At 46.1% G+C, this 24891-nt stretch overlaps 1 protein-coding gene across 4 annotated transcripts in view; it reads left to right on the forward strand.

Annotated features, from left to right (window-relative positions):
• The window catches only part of LOC139760789 (43 kDa receptor-associated protein of the synapse), a 200733-nt gene that overhangs the window by 117209 nt on the left and 58633 nt on the right, over positions 1 to 24891 (forward strand). For 3 of the 4 annotated variants that reach the window (XM_071684387.1, XM_071684390.1, XM_071684388.1), the window contains exon 3: positions 15522 to 15584. The exons of the other annotated variant lie outside the window; for it this stretch is intronic. In XM_071684387.1, coding sequence (XP_071540488.1) covers positions 15522 to 15584 — 63 coding nt within the window. The remainder of the gene's footprint in view (positions 1 to 15521; positions 15585 to 24891) is intronic. 4 annotated transcript variants of the gene reach the window in all.

Below are 24891 nucleotides of genomic sequence, written 5' to 3' on the forward strand. Positions count from 1 at the left end.
ACAAACTTAACAACTTTACCCAAAAGCCAATGATCTTAACATGTTAAACTTACCATATATCTAATGTGCAACTTTATATATATATATATATATATATATATATATATATATATATATATATATATATATATATATATATATATATATATATATATATGAAGGTTGGCATCAAACGTAACAATAAACAGAGTCCCGGGCGTGACGGGACACGTCCGCAGACGGTGTCTACTTCATAACAACTCTGGTGATAATATTCCCACCTCTCACTCTTCTCTCCCCGCCTCTCACTCCCCTCTCCCCTCCTCTCACAAGATAACCCCATCGATTGGACTTCAATTACAGCGGGGGAGGAGGGGAGGGAGGGAGGGAGGCAGGCTCCCTGAAGTTTGTTTACCTCAAACTCCCCAACAGGTCCCCTGGCCCCTCCCGTTCACTGGGGGCAGAGCGGGGGACTTCCTATTTACGAGCACCAACGACAAAATTTTGCCGCTAGGCAAGGGTAGCGCGTACTGCTCAACGCACGTCTTGATGAAGGAATCATGCTGGTTCTCTACTGACCAACACTGGCTTCATCCGGACTGTTTTCAGACTTATTTTTTTGTAATGTTTTCGTCGTTGTGGTAATCATGTTTCCTTCCCCTGGTGGTACATTCAATGGTCTTCCCATCTTCCCTCTTACTAACTCGAAAGTTTTGGATTATCATCATTTGGGTAAAGTCCCAGGTATTACTGTACACTTACGGACTGCTTCTTTCTGAGATGCTTTCACAGTTGGTGCACTGCTCCTGGTCCTGGCAGGTGTATAGCGTCATGTATGTTGCTCGTCTTCTTCCTGACCTGAGGTGGCTGAGTTCCCTGATTGGTCATGGGTTCCGATCCCTCGACCTTGGTTGTGCTCTAACTTTATAAATCTTTACCGGGGAAAGTTAACACGTAATCCAAGTCTTTCAAAGTGTGATAAAAGGACACACACACCCAGTGGACCACTGTATGACAACATGACTCTATATCCGTACCGGGGAAACTGACTGCGGCACAACAGGCCACTACTTGACCACTGTGGAACTGGGACGCCGGGGGAGAAAATGGAGAACGTCGTTTCTGGATTTCGTTCAACCTTTGACAAATTAAACCGCAGGGTTTTACTACAGTCGGACCACGAAACATAAGACGTACCATGAGAAGATGGATCAAAAACTTAACCAAAACAGAGCCAAGTTTACTGTGTTAAATACTTCAACGAAATCCGAAAACAAAGTCGTCCATTCTCTCTCCCGGCATAACAAATCTGGTGAAGCTACTATGGTGGTCAACTGGTAACCTGATCTCTTCTGCCCCAGTATATTTCCCTATCACGGACTTATGAGGTCATGTTAGCATCAAATGGCCCACTGTGTGTGTGTGTGTGTGTGTGTGTGTGTGTGTGTGTGTGTCCTATCACATTTCAAAGACTTCGATTACGTATAACTTACGATGTGTGAGAGAGGGAGGTGGGGGTGGGAGCGTTAATTGGTGTGTGGTGGAGGGTGAGGAAGATGATGTGTGTGTTAAGGAACTGATGTGTGTGAGGGGACGGGAGGTTGGGAGAGTGGTGCAGCGGATGATGACATAGTGGTGCAAACGATGGTAGAGTGGTGAGGGTGATAGGAGAGTGGTGGAAGTGATAAGAAAGTAGTGAGAATGATGGAGGTGACGGGGAGAGTGTGATAGCGATGGGAGAATGGTGGAGGTGATGGTGCAGTGGAGGGAGGAGAAGGCTACAGAGAGAGATTGGTGTGAAGCGTGCGTGTTAGTCTTCTAAAATCACCTGACCCCATCTACCTTCCTTCCCTTCACTCGTTCTCTTTCTTCCCTTCAAATCTACCAGCTTTCTCCCACTCACCATCTCCCTTTATCCCTTCCATCCCCTCCTAGTCTACCTCTAACCCCCATTCCTAGCCCCCCCACCTCTCGTACTTCCGTCCCACTAATCATGTTAGTTAGGACAAAGCCACAGCTGTTTCCATTCAAGAGATCTCTTTGATCTGTGCCACGCCTCCACTACGTCTGTGTATTCATTACCAGTGAGCCCTCTATTGAACGCCCCACCCCACCCCCACGACAAGCCCCCTCCTACAACCCTCCACAGGGGAGCCCCCTTAATCCCCCCCCCCCGCAATTTATTCCTAATTCACTTTTCTGATTCCCGGAGGCCTTATAGGCCCGCATATCAAGGCCTGTGTCATCACATAGCCACAAGATCTGAGACAATCTAAACGAATATGGCTGGAGATTAGATTCCTGCAGAGGCATAAAAAGCTTTGAAAAATAAGTAAGGGGTTAAGGTGTGTATAAAGGCTAACACGCAAGTATGTAAGGGGGTCACTGAGGCAAAAAAATGGGTACACAGATGAGTATCTGTACTCTAGGACGCGTATGATATAGTTTGGGTGTAGCTCTCTGGACCTAATGTTACAGGTCTCACTACATTGTTAAAATGAAGGCAATAAAGACACGCTTAGGTTTTCTCCCATAATACAATGTACACGAGTGTTAACTACTCCCGCATATTATCGTAAATATATGGTAAACACTGGAAACAGACGCATCTGACTATTAAGAAGATCGTGACCTGAGAGAGAGAGAGAGAGACTGGGTGGAGGGTTACAACCAACTTGCAAACCAGCAAAAATTAACCTTGTTTTCACGAAATAACGCAAGTTTTGGACCATCTCGAAGTTGAATATTATACCTTTTCTCCTTTCCTACACATGTAAATAGTTTCATTTTTCTCCGCACACACTATAATATCACAGTTCACCTCCGAGCAGACTAAAACATACCACAACCCAACCATGAAGTTTTGCCGGAGAAATATCGGGGTTATTGTGATAGCTGGAAGTTATTCTGTGACGCCGCCGAGTTGCCAAACAGTCACCAGAAATGCCAATCATTTCTTGGGGTTAAAAACTCTTGCCATTTCATATCTGCAGACATTCTGCGAAATCTGTCCTACTGCTACGAAAAAAAAAAAAAATCCGTCTCTTCTTCAAAAAGTCTTTACTTTAAAGGTAAATATCATAAGGGAGTGAGGGTGGAGGGGAGGGATTACATCATGGGTCTGACAGTGGGTGCCAGAGTTAATAGCGTCGTGCGACGCCATTCCCATAATTCCAACGTCAAAATTTTGAGATCTGACCCAATTCTTTCCTTTTTTGTCACTTTATCTCCCCAGCTTCCCAGGAAGGTCTACTGGCATCACAGGCACGTGGGGTACTAACACTCAACGTTATGCAGTTATGCACCAACTTAGCACAGCAAATGAAAGGATATACGGATCTTCATATTTGCTAATACATAAATAAATACAAACATGCGTTAAATCGTATGATATATATATATATATATATATATATATATATATATATATATATATATATATATATATATATATATATATATATATATATATATATATATATATAAAGCGACAGGAAAATCCTTGATTAATCATATAAGCACAACCTTCCTCTGGGCCACTCAGGTCACATGTATCATCCATGAATCCCACACCTGACATACATCAATGGATTCACTGAGGTCATGTATATGATCTTTCTTCGATCACCCAGGTCATGGGTCATCTCTAGGTCCCGAGACACATTCAGAGGTCACACCTGTGTCAAAGGGGCCGTTCCCAGGTCACACAGGCCACCTCTGAATTACGACACCGTCATTCCAGGTCAACTCTGGGTCACATTGGTCACTTCTGGGTCACATTGGTCACTTCTGGGTCAAACAGGTCACACATCACCTTAGGTCACCTTCTCTAAAGCCAACGTAGTACTTTCTGAGTTACAGTAAGTTCCCTAGGTCACATAATTCTCGCCTAGATAATGTTTTCCCTGGACCACATAAGCCATCCATGGGTCACATAATTCTATCCGGGTAACACGTCTCCTCTGGGTCACAGTTCCCACCGGGTCGCATAAAACTCCCTGGGTCACAAGTCTCCTCGGATCCCATAAGTAGCCAGTGGGTCATATAAATCTCTCCGGGTCACACAAGCCTCCTCTGAGTCACTGAGGTCAGACACCTGGCCTCCTCGTGTACAAACATGGGTCCAGGTTAACACAGGTCATCCCACACTCACAACTGCCTAACGGTCATTTCTCGGTCAAACAAGCAACTTGACTTCATACAAGGTGTCAATCCGTTACCCATGCTATCTCTAGGACACCAGGGTCCAGGGTCACCCAGGGGTTGTGTAGATCGTTCTCTGGGTCACACTGTTTTGCCAGTGGTCTTGAAGACGGTCCTGGGGTCTCACAGGTCACACCTGGGTCATACAGTCGTGCACGTGCTGGTAAGGCGGGCTACACTACTGGGTCACATACATACACCTCAGCGACCACAGACGGCCGGTCCACCTCCTTGGTGTGACCAGAGACTTTCCTGGGCGTCATGCGAGGATGATAACGTCACCACAGAGTCCAGCAGACACCTTCATGACCACTGTACCTTCTTGCCTTCCTCATCATGCACCACCTGCATGAGTACTCTGGCTGGCTCGTGGCCTTGCATGACACTCCACCCCCAGAGTACCAACCCCAGCCTGACTTCTGTTGTTGCCTCAGCAAGTGGTCAGTCTAAGGACGCCGCTCATGACGCGGTAAATGCCTGCCCCGCGCCCTGCTGTCGCCAGTGACCGCAGCACAGCCAGGCAGCGTGGTCCCGAGGCTGACGTCAGCTTGCATCTTTACTGGTCTTGGTGTATGGGAGAGAGAGAGAGAGAGAGAGAGAGAGAGAGAGAGAGAGAGAGAGAGAGAGAGAGAGAGAGAGAGAGAGAGAGAGAGAGAGTCTCCCACGCGTGGTGTCTGCTCTCACATGATGGGAGCACGAGAACCCAGGCAGGGCGCCTCCCCCCCTCCTCACTACCTCCCCTGGAGTGCTCTCACCCCACCGCATACCATCCTCTGCCTCCCACCCACACACCACACGCCACCTCCTCTTCACCAAAGAAAATAAATATATCGCTTTAAATAATAACACTAATAATAATAATAATAATAATAATAATAATAATAATAATAATAATAATAATAATAATAATCTACACAACCATACACACGTCATTACTGGATTCACAAAGTACCACATTACATGCTCAAAATGCCTCACTCTTCTAGCTGGAAAAGACAAGCTTTTATTTGCTGTGTTAAAGCTCTCATGCCGGAGGTCAACCTTGATAGTAGAGGAGGAGGCCCCTGTCCGTCGCCTGGTGTACTGTGCTTCACAGTGGAATGTTGACCCAGACTACGTACACCTGTCCATCTGACGTCACTACACCCTCCCTGGCTGCCCACCCCCAGGGCACCACACACACTTACTCAACCCTGGGTTTCAACAGATCCTCTGACCCCGTGGCAGAAGGAACCTTTCCCTTTAAACCCAGTAAACACCTTGGTGCCGGGTGGCCTCTATCCTCCTGCCTCCCTCTACGGTACCGTCCGGGGATACAACCTTGCTGCCACTCCCCCGACACTGGTCGTGTGACCCGCCCCTTCACCTGGACACCAGCGCTCCTCTCAACCTAACCAAACCAGGTCATTCCGTGTCGCATTAAGCAAATACTACGTCCCTCCTGGGCATCACTCAAGTGCCTCGTCCCTCCTGGGCATCACTCAGGTGCCTCGTCCCTCCTGGGCACCACTCAGGTGCCTCGTCCCTCCTGGGCACCACTCAGGTGCCTCGTCCCTCCTGGGCACCACTCAGGTGCCTCGTCCCTCCTGGGCACCACTCAGGTGCCTCGTCCCTCCTGGGCATCACTCAGGTGCCTCGTCCCTCCTGGGCATCACTCAGGTGCCTCGTCCCTCCTGGGCATCACTCAGGTGCCTCGTCCCTCCTGGGCATCACTCAGGTGCCTCGTCCCTCCTGGGCATCACTCAGGTGCCTCATCCCTTCTGATAGATAGATAGATAGATCGATAAATAAATAGATAGATAGATAGATAGATAGATAGAGAGAGAGAGAGAGAGAGAGAGAGAGAGAGAGAGAGAGAGAGAGAGAGAGAGAGAGAGAGAGAGAGAGAGAGAGAGAGAGAGAGAGAGAGAGAGAATTGCAGCGATGGTATAAAGGGGGCGACGTATATAAAGCAGCTGAGAAAAATCACGTAAAGGTCTGTTTGTGGGGAGGGGCTGTGGTTTCCGTGCACTACACATGACGGAAACGAGTTTATGTGAGCAAATGAGGCCTTTCTTTGTTCCTGCCGCTGCCTCCTTTACGCGAGAAACGAAAAACAAGACTAAATATATATATATATATATAAATATATATATATATATATATATATATATATATATATATATATATATATATATATATATATATATATATATATACAGGGTACGTCTGGTGCTTGACGGGAGGTAGGGGTGGGAGGGTAAAGAGTTGAACCAGAGCCCGTGGCAGACACCATATCCCTACAGTGTCCCATCAAGTCGTCCTCCTCACCCATAGATAAACCCCCACTAAAGGTCAGGGCCAGACCTCAACCAATGAAAATAAAAGAATCGTATTTTGGAAAATTGTGGCCAATGGGAAATTAAATGTATAACTTCTGCTCATTTCTTACCGTGCCGCCAAGGGCGCCACGGGTCAATACCGTCTCCCGGACCCGACCTCCGATGCGGACCTCAGTACAAGACTTTATCACCAGCCGCCGGACCCCTCACGTACCACTACTGGTGGGCGGGGGTAATGCACTACTTGTTGTCCAGGTGAAGCAGGGGATCGTCCTAAGGTTCCTATCGACGGTAACTCCCTGGGGTGCTGAGGCTGACCCGGGGAGGCTTATCCCTCCCCTGGGCAAGGTCGGCTGGGGAGGCAACCTGTAGTAAACGATCTTGCCACTGTCGACAATGTTTCTGCCACCAAAAACGACCCCGCCACTAGATAAAATGTTCCTTCCACTGTAGAAAAAGAATGTCAATAGAAAATGTTCCTGGCACAGTATACAATGTTCTTGCGGGAAGCCATTGATTGAAAGTACTTCAAGCCCTACACACACACACACACACACACACACACACACACACACATATATATATATATATATATATATATATATATATATATATATATATATATATATATATATATATATATATATATATATATATATATATATGAAGAACGGCCCTCAGCTTACATCCATCATACAGCTATCATGTTATCATGTACAATGGACCAAAACCAATGACCCTCTATCGAGAGCTAAGCTCCGCCCTCCTCCCCGTGGTCTTCCCAGAGCGCCTCATGTGCCCCAGTGCACCAGTGACAGAGGGTCGCCCCCGGTATACCACATAACTCCAGTTCTTTCTATCCGTGCACGACCCTTACCATCTTACCAGTCGACGCCCCGGTGACTCCAAGCATCTTTCCTTCCATCTCATTTTCGGTGTCCCCCCCCCCCCCCCCCCGCCCTCCCCCTCCTTCGTTTTGCTCCCCCTAATTCTGGTACACAAATCCTCTTAGCAAGTCTCCGTTCACTCACTCATCCTCTCCGTATGTGGTAACCAAGTCAGCACGCCCCGCTCAGCGACGTCACACTCAGCTTACCACCACCACAACTCTCACACCGCCACTCCTTAACACGACGACCAACTCTCCTCACACCACACACTGACCTGAAGAATTTCGTTTGCAACACCTCCTCCTCCTTCCCTGGCTTTCTGTTCTGGGCCCACCACTCGCACCTATACGGCACCATTGCCACTAAACTGTTTATAGTTTCTATTATCACGAACATATTTGTATTTGCGAGTATAGGTGTATGTAGACGTGTGCTGCGCTGCAGCCACACTACCTTACCACAATCTTAGGCGAACCTAGCCCAACCTGGCACGATCAGCGAGCTCACCAGGCGAGCCCAGCCCTAGGTGGCACGATCAGTTCAGAGGTGAGCTGGAGCCGTGGCTTAGGTGGGAGGCTGGCGGCTTAGGCTTGCTGGGGATTAAGCTAAGACGCCGTGGTAAGACGTCTGTGGTGAACTGGGAGAGAGAGAGAGAGAGAGAGAGAGAGAGAGAGAGAGAGAGAGAGAGAGAGAGAGAGAGAGAGAGAGAGAGAGAGAGAGAGAGAGAGAGAGAGAGAGAGGCGGAGGTGTGGGGTTAATGGGTAGACAAGTGACGAGGTGGGGAGGAATGGGGGTAAATATGTGAGGAAGTGGAGATGAAGTGGCGCCAGATGGATTAATGGGTAAGGTTAAGGGTAGTGATGAGGGAGATTTCTTGGGGTGGGACGTGTGTGTGGAGTTAATGAGAACAAGAGAGTGTCATAGGGATAATGGATAAGCCAGAGGCGGTAATGGGAAGCGTACAGCAGGTGGGTGGAGAACCGGTGGTGAGAGAGGGAGGTTAATGAATGACACGGCGCGCGGTGGTGGGGCGGAAGATTCATGGGTGGAGGAGACCTGATGCTGAAGTATGGGGTTGATGGGTAAGGTGCGGGTGTGGAGCATCATGACGTTTATGGGTGAGGCGGAACTGGTGTTGAACAGAAGCGTGTGTGCAGGGGACCTGCCGCTGGGCAAGTGCGGCTAATGGGTGGAAGGAAGGTAATGGCGTGAGGGTGATAGGTGGAGGGCAACGAGGTGGGTAGGTGGCCTTCACAGGCCTAATGGGTCAGGGAGTGAGGCAGGTGTTGGCGGGTGGGCTGCTGGGTGAGGGGTGTCGGGTGAAGGACAAGGAATAACGGGTGTGGGGTTACGGGTGAAGGAAAAGGAATGATGAGTGAGGGGTGATGGATGACGGGTGAAGGAAAGGAATGACGGGTGAGGGGTGACGGGTGAGGGGTGCAGGAGAGGCAGGAGCCGTGCTGGACCCACCCACCATTAGGGAAGTTCGCCGCCCGCGGAGGTTAAAGGCGACGGCAGGAGCTGCTCCCTCCATGCTGGGCTGACGGGAACTTGTGATGCTGGTGGGGGATACTAGGGCTGCTGGGGGCTGACGAGGGCTGTTGGGGGCTACTGCCTTCCTGCTGGGGCTGCTGCCTTTCTTTTGAGCTGACGGGGACCGGTGGGAGTTGCCGTCTCTCTCCTAAGACTGCTGGGGTACGTTGGGACTGCTATGGTGCTGTGCTCTGCTGGGGGCCGCTGGGGGCTGTTCTGGGACATCGGTCATTTCTGGGAACTGTACAGAGCTGCTGCAGATGTAAACAATGGGGAGGGACTAGGGGCTACTGGTAGCTCGGGTTAAGGGCAAACGGAGGAGTTACTGGAGATCTTGGAGGTTCTGGGGAGATACCGTAGGGCCTGAGAGTAACGCAAGGATCTAGGAGGATGGGAGGTGAGGGGTACGGCAGGGGAGTACGGGAGGTGGGGTGAGTGCTGATGGAGGTGGGGGGCGGGCGGAGTACTTGGGGAAGGTGAGAGCTATTAGTGGAGTGTCTTGGGAAGGTAAAATACCTGTAACATTACTGGAACAAACCAATGATGCTCGGCGAGAGAGAGAGAGAGAGAGAGAGAGAGAGAGAGAGAGAGAGAGAGAGAGAGAGAGAGAGAGAGAGAGAGAGAGAGAGAGAGACCCTTTGATAACATAATGGTATATTGTAAAGTTCAGGAGAAAGAGGAGCATAAAGATGGCCTAGAAAGCCTCTAAATATTATCATAAACATTGGAGAAAGTTGGAGAGACATTACAGCAGCGTACAATGTTATGAGACACAATGGCAGCAGCAGCGTCCTGAGGGGAAAAGAAAACGAAAGAAGGGAAGACTGCAAGAGATGTAAATTCCACTGCACATGCAGCAGACAAGCAGGCTAGCTACAGGGCTGGTATGGTGAACGTATCTGCAGGGGAGAGAAGACACCAGCAGACAATCTACCAAAAGATTCAGAAAGTGGAGCTGAGGAACTAGAAGGGGCATTAAAATTAAACTCTAAGTGAGGAAGTTCGGACTAGGCTGAAGAATTAGAGAGGAAAAAAGGACAAGCAGACTTTCAAACAAAAAAGAGCAACTTAAGCAGTTTGAAGTCATTTAAATTGCAAGCAAGAACACTTGACACTTTGACAACAAGGGTACCACCCCTGAGCACGACGGTACGACCCTTGAGCACGACGGTACGACCCCTGAGTGTCATGACCTACCCTTCGACCGTCCCCCTCACTGAATCAGGTCAAATGCCAGGCCACCCCAGCCAAAGGTCGTACCGTCGTACTTCAGAGGGTAAAAGTTCAGATACAATACCTGGAATTTTCTGTGTCCAGAGTACAACACTGAGGCTTCGGAGGCAAAAGACAGATTTACGAGAGCGGTAAAAAGGCGAACTAAGCTAACAACCTTGGCAGAAGAGGAAGTAGTCCTGGCTGTTTGAGGGATAACAGACTGCAGCGAGGGCTGTTTACACGGATATAAAAACCTCTTCCCTAAGGCCAATTTATGGGCCACTGAAAATCACTCCGGAGGGGCAGTTCATGGACAAAGCGCGCCTCCAGGAGTCACAGATACCCACTGTGGCCGACACGAAAACCCGTTTACATATCAACAACAACAACAACAACAGCAAAAACAACAACAACAACAACAACAACAATCTCGGTTGAAAGGAAGATTAAAACAAAACTGTAGTTAAACCCACAATCTGAAAAAAAGAAAAATACAGAAAATGAAAAAAATAAAACCCAAAAAGAAATAAAAACCTAGAAAAAATATAGAAAAAGGGAAAACCTAAAAGGATGAAAAAAGTAAACAATTATAAAATGATAAAAATGGGACAAAAGCTGTACAAAAGTAATAAAAGACCAAAGCTGAGAAAACAGGAAAGCTGAGAAGTGGAAAAGCATACCTATACGAAAATGGGAAACGAGAACCTAATATATATATATATATATATATATATATATATATATATATATATATATAACGAAACCCAGAAAAAATTACACAAATCGGGGGGGAGAAAAAGGTTCTGGGAAGAAAAGAAAAATGCAAAGTGGGGCAAATTACAACAGAAAGCAGAAAAAAAGGCCCAGCCACTAGGAGGAGGAGAAGAAGAAGGAGGTAGAGAAGGAAGGTGGTTCACGTGAAAGTGTTGTGGGAACGAGAGGAGAGAAGAGGAGAGGAGAGGAGAGGAGAGGAGAGGCAGCCAGCGCATCTCTCACTGGCAGGTTAAAGTGGGATAGGGCGCTCGGACGCCTGCCCAGGTGAGAGCGTGGGAGAGGACGAGGCCAAGGGAAGGGCAGGCTGGGAGAGGGGGAGATAAAAGGGAGAGTGAGAGGCACTAAAGGGGAAGAAAAGAGTGAATGGGAGTGAGTGGGACTTGAGGAAGGATGGGTGAGAGAGAGAGAGAGAGAGAGAGAGAGAGAGAGAGAGAGAGAGAGAGAGAGAGAGAGAGAGAGAGAGAGAGAGAGAGAGAGAGAGAGAGAGTACTTGCAAGGTTCTGCCCTAGGCAGGGCTAGAGTTAGGGCGTAGCGCTCACTGCAGGATTAGCCTAAGGTTCCGAAGAACGAGTCGTGTGAGCTACGCGTTGTCAAGTGCTAAAGTGCGAGCTGAAGAGAGTGTACGTTTGTGTGGAGTGAATGCCAGCAACCAAAGTGTGTGTGAAGCAGAAAGATAAGACAGCTGCCTGGGATAACAGAGTGAAACACGACAGCGACCGAAGTGCTGGCTCACTTCGTAGCCGTCATTAGCCCTCCCAATACCCAGGCAGGTAGTACCGGTATCATACCTCCCTTCCTGGTGGGAGGCTGCCTACCACCTACTACCTACCCGAGAGAGAGAGAGAGAGAGAGAGAGAGAGAGAGAGAGAGAGAGAGAGAGAGAGAGAGAGAGAGAGAGAGAGAGAGAGAGAGAGAGAGAGAGCGGGCTGGGGCGTGAGAGCAGTGTTAAAGGTTGGGTCTTCCTGATGTTCATTGTGAGATACAAGCCAGCTGAGGACCTCGGTGAGAGGGTTGAGTGGGGAGAGTAAGGGGTGAGTAGGGAGTGAGAGGTGAGTATGGAGTGTGGGATCGTGAGAGTTGAGTGGGGAGAATGAAATGTGAATGGAGTGAAAGACAAGTAGGGAGAGTGAAAGGTAAGAGGGGAGTAAGGTGATGGGGAGAATGAGAGGTGGGTATACAGGCTGAGATGAGTAGGGAGAGTGATGTGAGTAGGAAGAGGCAGGAGAGTGGGGAGAGTGGAAGGCGCTTGGTGAGACTGACAGGGGAGAAGGGAAACCTGGAGGCGAGAGGAACGTGGGAGGTGAGTGGGGAGCATTAGTGGGGAGAGCCCGGGGGAAAAAGAGAGGTAAATGGAGAGAGTATGGTGAATGAGAGGAAGGAGTGGGAGAGCGGGGTGAGTGGCAGGGCTGAGTGAATGGGAGAGTAAGGTGAGAGTAGGACTACGGGGATTAGATTGGGTAAGGATAGAAGTGAGCCACAGATAGAAAGACTGGGTGAGAGTATATGTGGTACGGTTGGGAGAGTAGAGTGAGAGGCAGTTGGAGTTAGGTGAGTGGGGAGGGATGGATAAGGGAGTGGGAGAGTGGGCTGGACTGAAGGGAAATACTAGAATGGGGTGAGTGGGAGTGAGTCTGGGTAGGAGAGGGACGAATGGGGAATAAGCCAGGGTAGGAGAGAGACGGGTGGGGGATGAGTCAGGGTAGGAGTGAGAGAGTGAGCACAGGTCTGTGCGTGGGAGGCCAGAGGGGGAATGGAAGAGGAAGAGAAGCGAAGACAAGTGAAGGGTGACAGGGAGTAAGTGAGGGGTTGGGAGTACGCGGGAGTGGGAGTATGGTGGGGGTAAGAGGACATGGTAGTTGGGGTGGAGAGGGGGGGACATAGCAGCTGCTCTTATGTTCGTGAAGACAAACATGAGGACATTAGGGAGGAAAGAAGAAAGAAAATGAGAAGGTGGAGGAGGGAACGTGTGAGGAAGGTGGATCATACAGGAATAAAACGGGGAAAAGACGTGGGAAGGGGAAGAATAACACACAGGAGAATGAGAATGAGGAGGGAGAAGCATAGAGAAAGACTAATGAGTATAGTGGTTCAGGAAGACAAAGGGCAGGTGAGGAAACCAGAGAATTACCATCAGGAATTACCCATAGTACAGGCTAATGAAACAATATGTAAATAAAAGAATATATCAATAATAATAATAATAATAATAATAATAATAATAATAATAATAATAATAATAATAACAATGATAATAATAATAATAATAATAATAATAACAATAATAATAATAATAATAATAATAATAATAATAATAATAACAACAACGGAGAGAATGTAGTATAAGATAAGGTAAGGCGGGTTCCCCTGTGACTGGAAGCGATACATGATTATTGCTGTGGGAGGAGAGGTAAGACACACAGATAAACCCAGATAAGACGGAGGAAGATAGAGGTAACCAGAGATGATAACACCCTGGCTGGAGGAGGGAAGACTCGTGTAAAGATTAGTTTTTGTTTTTCAAATGACTTAATTACACAGTACGAGGAGGGGAGTTCTCAACTCGTGGGGCCCTTATCTCTTGAACTTCTCTACTATCATTTAACAATGTAAACTTCTGTACTCTATCACAGTGACAGTTTCATCAATCAAAATCTCCCAGTTCATCTACCTCTCTTAAACTGTAAAAGTACTTCTTTCCATCATTTCTAACACATTCCTTGTTTAATGTAATGTTAGGTTCTTTCATTATTCTACCCTTCCATCTTTGCAAGAACTAATGATTATCTACCTCGTCATCTTGGTTTACAACCTTGCAGGTTGTGATTAGGTCGCCCATCACTCTTCTTCCCACAGTAGACAAATCAAGGCCTCTCATCTTTCCCAGTAACTCAGTTCTACTAATTCTAGACCATCTTTGTTGCCCCTCTCTGGACCTTCTCTATTAGTTCTCTGTTCTTCCTCCAGTGTGGTGACCAAACATAAGAAGCTTTTGAAGTTCTGGTTCGAGGTGGGATGTGAAGAGCTTTCTCAATACTTCCTAAACGTTAGTTATTCTAATATTTGCCAACGTATAGGTTGTCTACTTTTCTGATGAGACCGGCGACAGGATAGAGACGATGTCAACTCTAAAGTTCCTCTCACAGACACATTTCTGCAGCTCATTTTCTGGTACAGAATATTCATACTGAGGCCTTCTTTCACAGTCTCCCATCCTCAGCACTTTACACTTACTCGGCTGAATTTCGGTCGTTGGTCACAGAACAGGGTATACTAGAATGAGACACTGCCAGGGGAACCGGATGATAGACAAAGAACGAGCCCAAATTAGGCTAGTTCTGGCGTATAACTGGTTTAGGAGGTTAATGCTAGTCACAGGACTCACCTTGGCGGAGAATTATGACTGTTAGTACAAGAGTAAAATCATGTGAGAAAGTGAAGCTCATACATCAAAATAATACATGAAAGGAATGAATAGTCAGTACTCAGGAGGGTGTCAAATTACTCTCATCCAACTATATTTGTCATACAAGATAACCCTAAAAAAAAAAGCAGCAGCTTTAATGATCAAATCTTAAACCCAATCATAAAATATCACAAAAAAAACCTCATTAAAAATTCTTTCAAGACCACAAACCCCCAGAAAGACAAACCTCTCCGCCTCGTCCAGACCAGAGACGCAAACACTTGTCTGACCCGGAATTACTGTACTAGATACCGACCCCCCCCCCCCCCCCTGGTGCCGGGCCAGACTCATCCCTGATCGGGATGGTTACTACGACACCCAAATTACCCTGAGGCTCCGTCATATCCTTTATCTCCGAAGTCGGCGGGTGTACGTCACCCGTAATTATGCCAGGAATGGGGAAATCCGCGGCCCGAGGCATCTGAGGACGAGACCCATTCCCAGATCACAATGACTTCAGGAGGGAGATGGGAGAGGAGGCGGGTGTACGGTGAGAGGAAGAAGGAAAAAAACAAGGTAGAACTTCCGTGCGACATTATATATTGACGCACGTCAGTGAACAAGTGTCATCCTTGTTTACAACCCACGTTCCAATGTGATATATTCTTTACCAACATCTTACGTTAGTAGTGTAGACAAAGGTGAAATACAGTAACGTATATGGACAGAACTCGATCATACTGACCATTTAACCATCTTCAGTCCATCATGTGTACATAGAACTGTATCCCAACAACTGACGACAATCCTTACCAAACTAATATATATATATATATATATATATATATATATATATATATATATATATATATATATATATATATATATATATATATATATTAAACTATAGTAGTGACGGCACTGAGTCCCACCCTTGCACACCACCCTCAGGCTGCACACGTGCACTCTCCACCTGTACACCCACGCAGTTCACCACTCCCACGGCACAACACCCCCATGACTGCTGTACACCACGACCCAACCCTCCATCCCCTTCCCCTAGGAATATGCTGTACATACGTAGGTATTGCTGTAATGTATGTACAGTACAGTGCTCCCCCTCCTGCCGGGTGTACACCAGCTGACGGAGCTACACCCTGGTGTAGTAGTGTGTGATCCCTCTATGGTGGACCTTCCTTCTAGGTATAACTGCCGCCATGGGAGCCAGCGACTATTTTCCTTCGAGGTCGACCGTCAGTATCCCTGGTGAGTGGCCCCCGTCTTCCCTAACTTGAAGCCTGACTTATCATTTCTGTATGTAGGTAGAGTCCTTCTGTTTCATTCAAGCCTTATGTAAGTAGGATGACAGACATGTGCCTGTCGTATGAGAGGCATCATGTGCCAAGACCTAGTGAGGGTATGAGGTGTTGTCCTGAGTGTATTCTACTCGGTGAGTGGCTTATGTTTACATCTCACCGGTACTCTACTTGATGAGTGGCCTATGTTTATGGTCTATTACCCATTATTCCTGTTGAGTGGCCAATTCCAGGGGCTTCAGCTCAACATCCAAGGTGAGTGGTTATTTTTCTCGCTATATTTACTCAATCTCATTTCTTTAATACTTTGTGTTTATCTCCTGTCTCATTATATGCTATGAATGACCAGTGTTTACGTCTTTCTAACCATTATCCTTGCTGAGTGGATCGTTCCAAAGAATCTCCAGTGACCAACCCACGTAGAGTGATCCACGACCAACAACCCCGGTAAGTGACCCATTTCTTGATATCCAGAATCCACGTTAACTGACCCTGGGATACTTACGTCCACCCGTCCTTCATCTTCAGCTGACAGCCTCTCTCTCTCTCTCTCTCTCTCTCTCTCTCTCTCTCTCTCTCTCTCTCTCTCTCTCTCTCTCTCTCTCAAATATCCCTGTTGAATGACCCATATATACGTCACAATGTCCATCATCCCGAGCGACCAATATTGGTTTACGTTCCAGTATGTCTCGTGCGTGGTCTATATATAACTTACATCCCAGTACCCGTTACTGACAGTGAGAAGCCACGGCAAAAGTCTCGGTATGTTCTGTTTGCCAAGTACTGCTGACTCACATCTACTCACTCCCAGTCCGTACGCTTGGTGAGTGGCTAAACGACCTGCCATTACCCAGCATGCTTGGTGAGTGACTTTCCTCCAGTCTTGCCATCACTCAGTATGCTGGGTGAGTGGCCGGCGCCACTGTACAAGAGCCATGTCCCGGGTGAGTAGACCACATTTACGGTCCATTACCCAGTCCTGGCTAGGTGTCCCTCACCAGGTCCCCCACGCCCCCTGGCCTCTCACCTTCCACGATATACCTACCTCTCCCATATATCCTAGTCTTATACCACGATGCAATGCCACTAGGAAGAATGTTTAAAGTCAACTCCAACCTTCCCTTCCACGAGCTCCCTAGGTTCGACACCCGCAGGATATGGCAGCCCTCTTGCAGATCGTCTGGTTCTCTCGTCTGCCTGAGCTTCGATTACCGACGACAGAGTAAAACGAACGCCGCTACACACTGCCTGTCTGACATCATCACAGGAGACCCTGAGCCACAGGGATACTCAGGTCAAACCTACACGATCGTCTCCTTGTTGACACGTACAAGGGGTTGCTCGCCACACCCGGCGGTAGACAGTATAAAGTTACCCGGGACCCTAACATCGTCAGCATCAAACGCTGAGGGAACATCCCTCAACATCCACACACATGTTGAGAACATTCCTGTACATAATTTCTCACCTGAACTGCTTGTAACTTTTAAGACCACAAGACTTTAAAGCCTTGGGTGCTGGATATAACCGTAACCTCAGGAAAATGTCTCCCCATCATTCACTTGCTAATCTTAACACAGCAATACACTCCGAGTCTCTCACCATATGGCACAAGTTGCTCTCTGACACACGGTAGTTCTCTTCCACACCCCAGCAAGAGGGAGGTACTTAGTTCCCTTACAGTCTATAATTCGTCTTATTTATCTTTCACAAGTATCACGGTACTACAACAGATTTGCTCTACCGAAACAATTTATATATGTAATCACAATAATCAATAACAAACAGACAAAACGATATTTCCATGATAAGTGCCTTTATAAGCACATATCAACATCCACCTTGCTACATTACACACTGCCTCATATACAACAATAATCTCGTCACACTAAAAATCCCAGGAACAACAAGCTCACAATAAAACTTACATCATTTCACTAGCTCAAAGATACAAGGCTCCCGTCCTGGAATTAATAGTGGTAGTAAACACAGGAACTTTAATATTCTCGATCTGAATTAAACTGGGCTCTTCCAATATATATTTTGTGGCGCTTCTCGCCCGAATAATGAGAAAAGAGTTTGGAGTCGGCGGCAAAGTATTAAGCATTAGCTATTCCCAAAAATAATACTGCAGCGTTCCAGATATTTCTTAAATCAATTGTATGCAATTCATGTGTCAACTTTCCTCACACACACACACACACACACACACACACACACATATATATATATATATATATATATATATATATATATATATATATATATATATATATATATATATATATATATATATATATATATAAGCAAATTGGCAGAGCCAAAATGAACATTACCTGATCGTGGCCATCTGTGATGAGAGGAAAAACAAGAGTACGAGGGAAAAGTACCAGGAGATTAATTAGAGCTCCTTAGGTGTTTGTAGAGCCGACTCTTGAAGGTGGGAACTTTATAGGACGAGAGAAAGACGAAAGAATGGAGTTAATTCCACGACTTGGCTTTTCCAGGGAAGAAGGTAGTATCCCAATGGCCAATCCTCGAGTGGCTACGGTCCATACAGAAATAACGGGAAGCAGTTGGACCTATCATGAGTGGTTCCTACATCTCCAAGGCTGCACTCCAAGCAGGAGCAGAGAAACGATGGATTCCTTAACTTTCTCCAGTTTGAAGTACAGCCTGTAAGATGTAGGAGCCGCATAGAACGGGTCGTGGGGTTAATAATAATAACATCAGCATCCGCCTTTGTTTGTCTTAAGCAAGTGTTACGAGAACAAACAACCACGTGCAAGCCAACAATATGACGGTCAAGAAGTGTAAACCTCTAGGGCCGGGATGTGAGATAACTGCTGCTGCTGCAACACAAACACTTGCCTGTTGACACACCCAGCCAGGGAGTCGCTATAGAAAGGTGCTTACTGTACACAGGTGGTTTCTACAGAGAAGATGGCTGCCACAGAAAGGTACTTAATGTACGTATTTGGGTGGTGGCTAATGAGAGGTGGTCGCTACAGAAAGGTCCTCACTTTATACTTACGGGTGCATTAATAATGTTCCGATGGCTTAAATGTCATATACAGTGTGGCTCTCTTCTCTACTAACAGTGACCTTAGAAGTGAAGATGAAGGTGTGCTAATGAAGATAACAATGAACGTAAAATGATCCAAGTTAGGTTCAAGGCCAGCCAAGCTTAGCTCAGTAAAGATAAGGATACTGAGAAGATAGGATGCAGTGAAGATAATAGAGTGATAAACATACATGATGGCATAAAGATGATGGTTTAGTATGGATAAAGTGTGACGGAAACATGTTCTTAATGAAACATAAGGATGTAGTGATGATGAGGGTGTAGTGATGATGAAGGTGGTGAAGATGAGTGGGTACTGAAAGTGGCCCTTCTAACCTGACCTCAAGGTGATACAAGCTAGGTTCATGGAAGATAAGAATCCATTAAACATATAAAATATTAACAATTTGAGAAAATGAAAAGTCAAATGTCATTGAAAAACTAACAGTTTTGAAAAACGTAAGAGCCAGAAGAAATGGCACCCCCTTCCCCACGCGCGCGCGCGCGAGGTAACGCTGGGAAAAGACAACAAATATATATATATATATATATATATATATATATATATATATATATATATATATATATATATATATATATATATATATATTTATAAATGAAACAAATATCTTTACCTGTAAGTCCTAGATCAATCCAACACTTTCTCACTATCATGCACTTAAGAGTCAAAATAAAAAATATAAAAACATATACGACCAAAATTAAAAGGCTATTACGGCTTCCGAGATTAATTACTAACACAGTTTTTCCATCGGGATAAAACGACACGTCCAGGACGATAACAGTCATGTCGCCTCTGCATTATCACCAACATAACTTTCCCATTACGGCAAGACCAAACGTGCTACGTATTCACTGAGCAATGGTACAGTATGTATGTGTTCGCTGAAGGCTGGTAAGTTCACCTGCGTGGACTATCAGTGTGTTATGTTATAAAACGCCAATTCTTAGATCTTGGTATTGCGTCATCATCAGTAAAGTATTATTACTATTATCATTATCATCACTCGTAATACTTAACAACAAGGACCCCTCAGTCGGGCAACATTTTTTTCTAGTATAATGATAAGTTTACATGTTTGTCGTTATCGGATTATATTCATTTTCTGCTTTACTACACTAAAGAGAACTGAAGTTTTATCAAACTGTTCTTTTAATTGGTAACTGGGTACCTGATACGTCCACGATGCCTCAGTAAAAAAGTTCAAGCTTAAAGGCATAATTCGTTGTATTTCTATTTCAACAAATGTTCACATTGTGTTGTCCTGGGAAACACTAATGGAAGGTACACCAGGCCATACGTGCCCCAGGTCAGGTGGTGCTGTCTGAATGTTTGTTGTACTTTGAAGGTCAGCTGTGAGTCCCATCTGGGTCACTCCAGATCACCCAGTGAAGAATATCAGGTCAATTAAGTGGCACATTAGAGCAAGTCCTAATCGTAAACTAGAGCAAAATAGTCCATGAGCTAATAAAGATAAGAACTGAGTGAGAAATCTAGAGTTTTGTACCCGGGGAACTGAGAAATCTGTGCACAACTATTCAACTTTTTTATGTTTGCAACAAACTGGTAATTCTGCTTTGAGCTACTTATACTTCCGAGCGAAAAATGAACAGCATCATATATATATATATATATATATATATATATATATATATATATATATATATATATATAGTGAACAGTTTTGATATATGATTTAAGACGCTTGGCTCAGGAGGAGAGTGGGTACAATAGAGAACCCACGATAAATGTTCATACGGTCACTAACCCCGGGCCAGAGTGAGTGCGCTACTCACACAACTAGAGACGTGCTGCTGGAGCGCCGTCCCTCGCCTCCTCTCACCCCATCAGAGGCAGATACACTTGAAATAGAAATTACTGAGGCGGCGGCAGCACTCTGTTGTTGGCAGGCGTGACGCAAGTCCACACCACAGGCCTCTCCCACTCCACTCCTGCCTGCCTTGCCCATCCCACCTGTGCATCAACCATATATATATATATATATATATATATATATATATATATATATATATATATATATATATATATATATATATATATATATATATATATATATATGTATGTATATCGTTCTTCACCAAAATCATGAAACATGTTCTTCTTCCCAAACCTGGGAGACGTTCCTCACCCCTTTCCTCGGCGTCAGCCCCCAGGGCCTCGGGCTCCACCCACCTCACAGTCACTCATCTCACCTCATAACATCACGCGCCTTACACGGCTACTACAACCTTTTACTGACACACTATACAACGCAAAGTTCTTTTATAAAGTACGCTCAAACGATATGTATATATATATATATATATATATATATATATATATATATATATATATATATATATATATATATATATATATATATATATATTCCTATTGATCGTGTATATGTGTCAGTCAATATCTCCATCAGCACAAGTAACAGTGGTGTGGTACGGTATATATGCTATTCTATTGTCGCTATGAGTAAATGTAAGAATATATCCGGAGGTATGTCAACCATAAAAAACGCTGCGAAAAATATACTCACATATGCATGAGTTTATTCAAGAACAAGCGTGATATATACATCCGGGTCTATGAGAAGCATACCCGAGAGTATGTGAGGCATCCGTAACTTCCTATGAAATATACCTGAGTCTCCGTAAAGTATAAGCCAGGTATGCTTCTGGTAGCGGCGGTACGTTGTCAAATGCCTCACACACAAGTGGCACTTACCTTGAGTGGCCTTCCCTTTGAGTGCCCCAGACCACATCCCTGTGGTATTAGGAGCAGTAGAGGCACTTAAGGAAGGCACTCATTTAGTGTGCATTACAGGCACACACTAACCCCCCGTGACGTCAGAACACGCCTCCCTACACTTACATGAAACTTGTACTGTACATTTTCCAGGAGTGAGATTATGTAATGTATGTACGTGGCTGGCGTGAATGTGCGTCTCGGTGAGACATATCGGCAAGTGCGTGAAGTATATCTCGTTACAGATAGTGCGTTCCGGCCTGGGCTGGACACAGAAGTGTATATATCAGAAATATATTGTGATGAGTGTGACACATATCTGGCAGGGTGTGATTCATACCAGGCCGTGTGTGAAATACTTCCCCGTGAAATATGTACGGCTGTAGAGGAAGTATGTCCAAGAATCTGTGAAATATACTCAGTTCTGTGTGAGTGTGATTTGTGCCTGTGTCTCCGGCAGATTTACTGTGCGCCCCATGCTCATCATGTAAGCGGTAGCGCAAAAAATATTACAGAGGTCAGAAGGGTCTGTGTCAGACCGCAGCGGGTTAATAGTACACACCAAGGCTGTTACAAAATTGGTTCATTATATACGCATCATTACATACATGACAGTCTCATATGGTATGTTTCATCGACTACATGCCCACAGTGGATACAAACTTCAGGCATCTTCCTACTGACAATATCATCAATAAGGCGTTGTGATGATCCATGCAAAGTTTGTTTAGACCCATCCCTAAAAGGCTCGGTTTTTTTCCCATTCTAAGACACAATGTTCCAGTGTGTCCAAATCTTTGGCCACCAACTGTACCATTCACATGATGACCATCACCAGCTACGCCAAGGCGGCAATACTACACCAGCAGGTTAGCAGTGGTCTAGCAATCACTCCACATTTGTTTGTTAACAATGAATTTTCGTGAAAATGATTTGTGACTGAAGATGGACACATGTTTGTTGTGTAAAAGGTAGTAAGTTTCAGGGAAATACATTCAGATACAAGAGTGTATATATCCCCAGTTTGTGTATGAGAAACATGCGCCATCTTTCACTCTAAGCCACTGTTGTCTCGGAGGAGTCCAAAATGGTCAGACAGAAGATAAAATCGCGTAAAAAAGCCTCCGGCACATTTCTGCCAGAGTGATGACCACCACCATGTGGCAGAGTCTACGGATCATCGCGGGTCACATCAACATATTAATACATTCTGTGACCCGACGGGTACAACGGTGCCACGACCCTTACCACGAGGGTACGACCCTTTGCCTGTGGTGGCTTGGCCCTTGACCTTACCCATAAGGGCTAGGTCACCATCCACTCACCACGAATAATGAACCAGTCAGTAACCAAACGGAACCAGCCAGAGACCATACGGAGCCACTCATGGTCTATAAGAACCACTTATGACCAGTGAGGTCCTGGAGCCGCAGACCCCCGCCCTTCACCCACCAGAGACCAGCAAGGCCGGGGTCTTCGTAACGCCCACAAAGCCAGCGTAATATATGATAATTTCCTGCCCGGTATTTTCGTTATGGCGCCTAATGGCTTCCTTCCGAGGCTGGAATCACGCCTCTATATCGCCACAAGACACTATCTTCCCTCAGAAAATGCCGCCACCGCACCACATTCTCGAATGCCATTGTTATGCCGTATCTAATCAGCGCAAACACGCTACACACACACCAACCCACGTTAGACTGCTACAGCACTAGACCCTAACCATCCAAACTACTCCATACCTAACCACCAGTCCCCTGTTAGAAACAAAAACCTTAACCCTTGCTTCACACTTCAACTTGTACCTACACCCCCCCCCTTCACCCCCACCCCCACAACACTAACACAACACGTAAACAACATCATGACCCAACACGCACTGGACCTGCTCCGTCCTCCCAACTCATCCTTCAACACACCACCCCACCAGACTCGACACCCATCACACACCACACTCCCCACACATACATGTGTGTGAGAGAGAGAGAGAGAGAGAGAGAGAGAGAGAGAGAGAGAGAGAGAGAGAGAGAGAGAGAGAGAGAGAGAGAGAGAGAGAGAGAGAACTAGTTTTCAGACCAGCAGACCAGACTGCGTGCACCGGCTCCCCTGCCTACATGTTTCCTTCCTCACTAAGTTAACGGAAGTTTCCTCACAAGTTTTATGTGGTACAAAACACTGGAGTACAAGAAGTGCTACTCAAGATAGGGTCGAATTTCCTAGAAATCTCTAGCAGGCAATCGCCTTTAAAGACTGTGTGTGACTAGATGGCCGTTTTTCTTTAATACCTACCTAAGAGAATCAACCTCAATGACCAAAGGGGTGAAGTATTTTTGGAAGGTCGAAAATCTCCTGACTTTGTATCAGAAAATGGTCATTAATGGCTGCACGACTGTGGTGTGATCCTATATGGTCGAGTTTTCATTAATATCTCAGAGGAAATCCATTGGAATAGACTTTATGAGCATGATACCAGAAAGTCGACTTTTCTTATCTTTTCCACGGGAAAGTCTGCCGTAACGGCGAAACTAGTGCGGTCCCAGATCACATCAGACTTTGTTAATATCTTCAGCAGGTTATCGCCTTATAAACCTCTCTTTCTATATAGCTTTTCCTCTCACTATATATCTGCCCCTCCTCCACGGTGGTAGGCCGCCTGGGTATCAGGAGGGTTAAGTGAAGGCTACACAGCCAGCCACCACTTCAGTGGCTGTCATGTGTCACTCCTTTGGGCCTAGGTGGCTATCGGTTTCTCTCTGCCTTGCCCACACGTGAGGGTGGGGTGCGTGCTGGCTCTCAGAAAGCCTACAATCATGCGATCCCCCCCCCCCCCCCTACACACACACCACATCATATATGTAACCCACGCCGCTCGTTCTTCGTACCTAAGTTTTCCTACGACGAGCGATGAGCACTACGCGCTAGCCCTGCCTTCTGAGGTCGTAGGTAGTCTGGCTGACGTAACGTACTACCTCTCCTCTCCCTTACGTGAGGACCTTCAAGACATGTGGACATAATACGCCCAACACAACCAGCACTAGAGTATGGTGGCCAGCGCCCCTTCCAGCCAGTGTGTGTGTGTGTGTGTGTGTGTGTGTGTGTGTGTGTGTGTGTGTGTGTGTGTGTGTTGTCCCTGTATGTTTGCTTGTGTTGATTCATCCACAGTTCAGTGTACAGTAAGTAACAGTAACCACACACGAGGGGCGCAGGCCACATCCACTACCCAGCTGGGTAGCCTATGGTGCAGGAGGAAGAAGTGTCACCTCTCCGCACCCGTTCATAAGGCTGACAAGTGGAAATGCACTGTACTGCCGCCAAGCAAGAGCAGTAGGTCCAGGATGGCCGGAGATTCCCTCACGTAAGACCAGTCCATGCATACGTCATCATCATCAGCAGCCGCACTCACCTGATTCAGGT

Source organism: Panulirus ornatus, chromosome 38 (genome assembly GCF_036320965.1).
Source record: "Panulirus ornatus isolate Po-2019 chromosome 38, ASM3632096v1, whole genome shotgun sequence".
Taxonomy (NCBI): domain Eukaryota; kingdom Metazoa; phylum Arthropoda; class Malacostraca; order Decapoda; family Palinuridae; genus Panulirus; species Panulirus ornatus.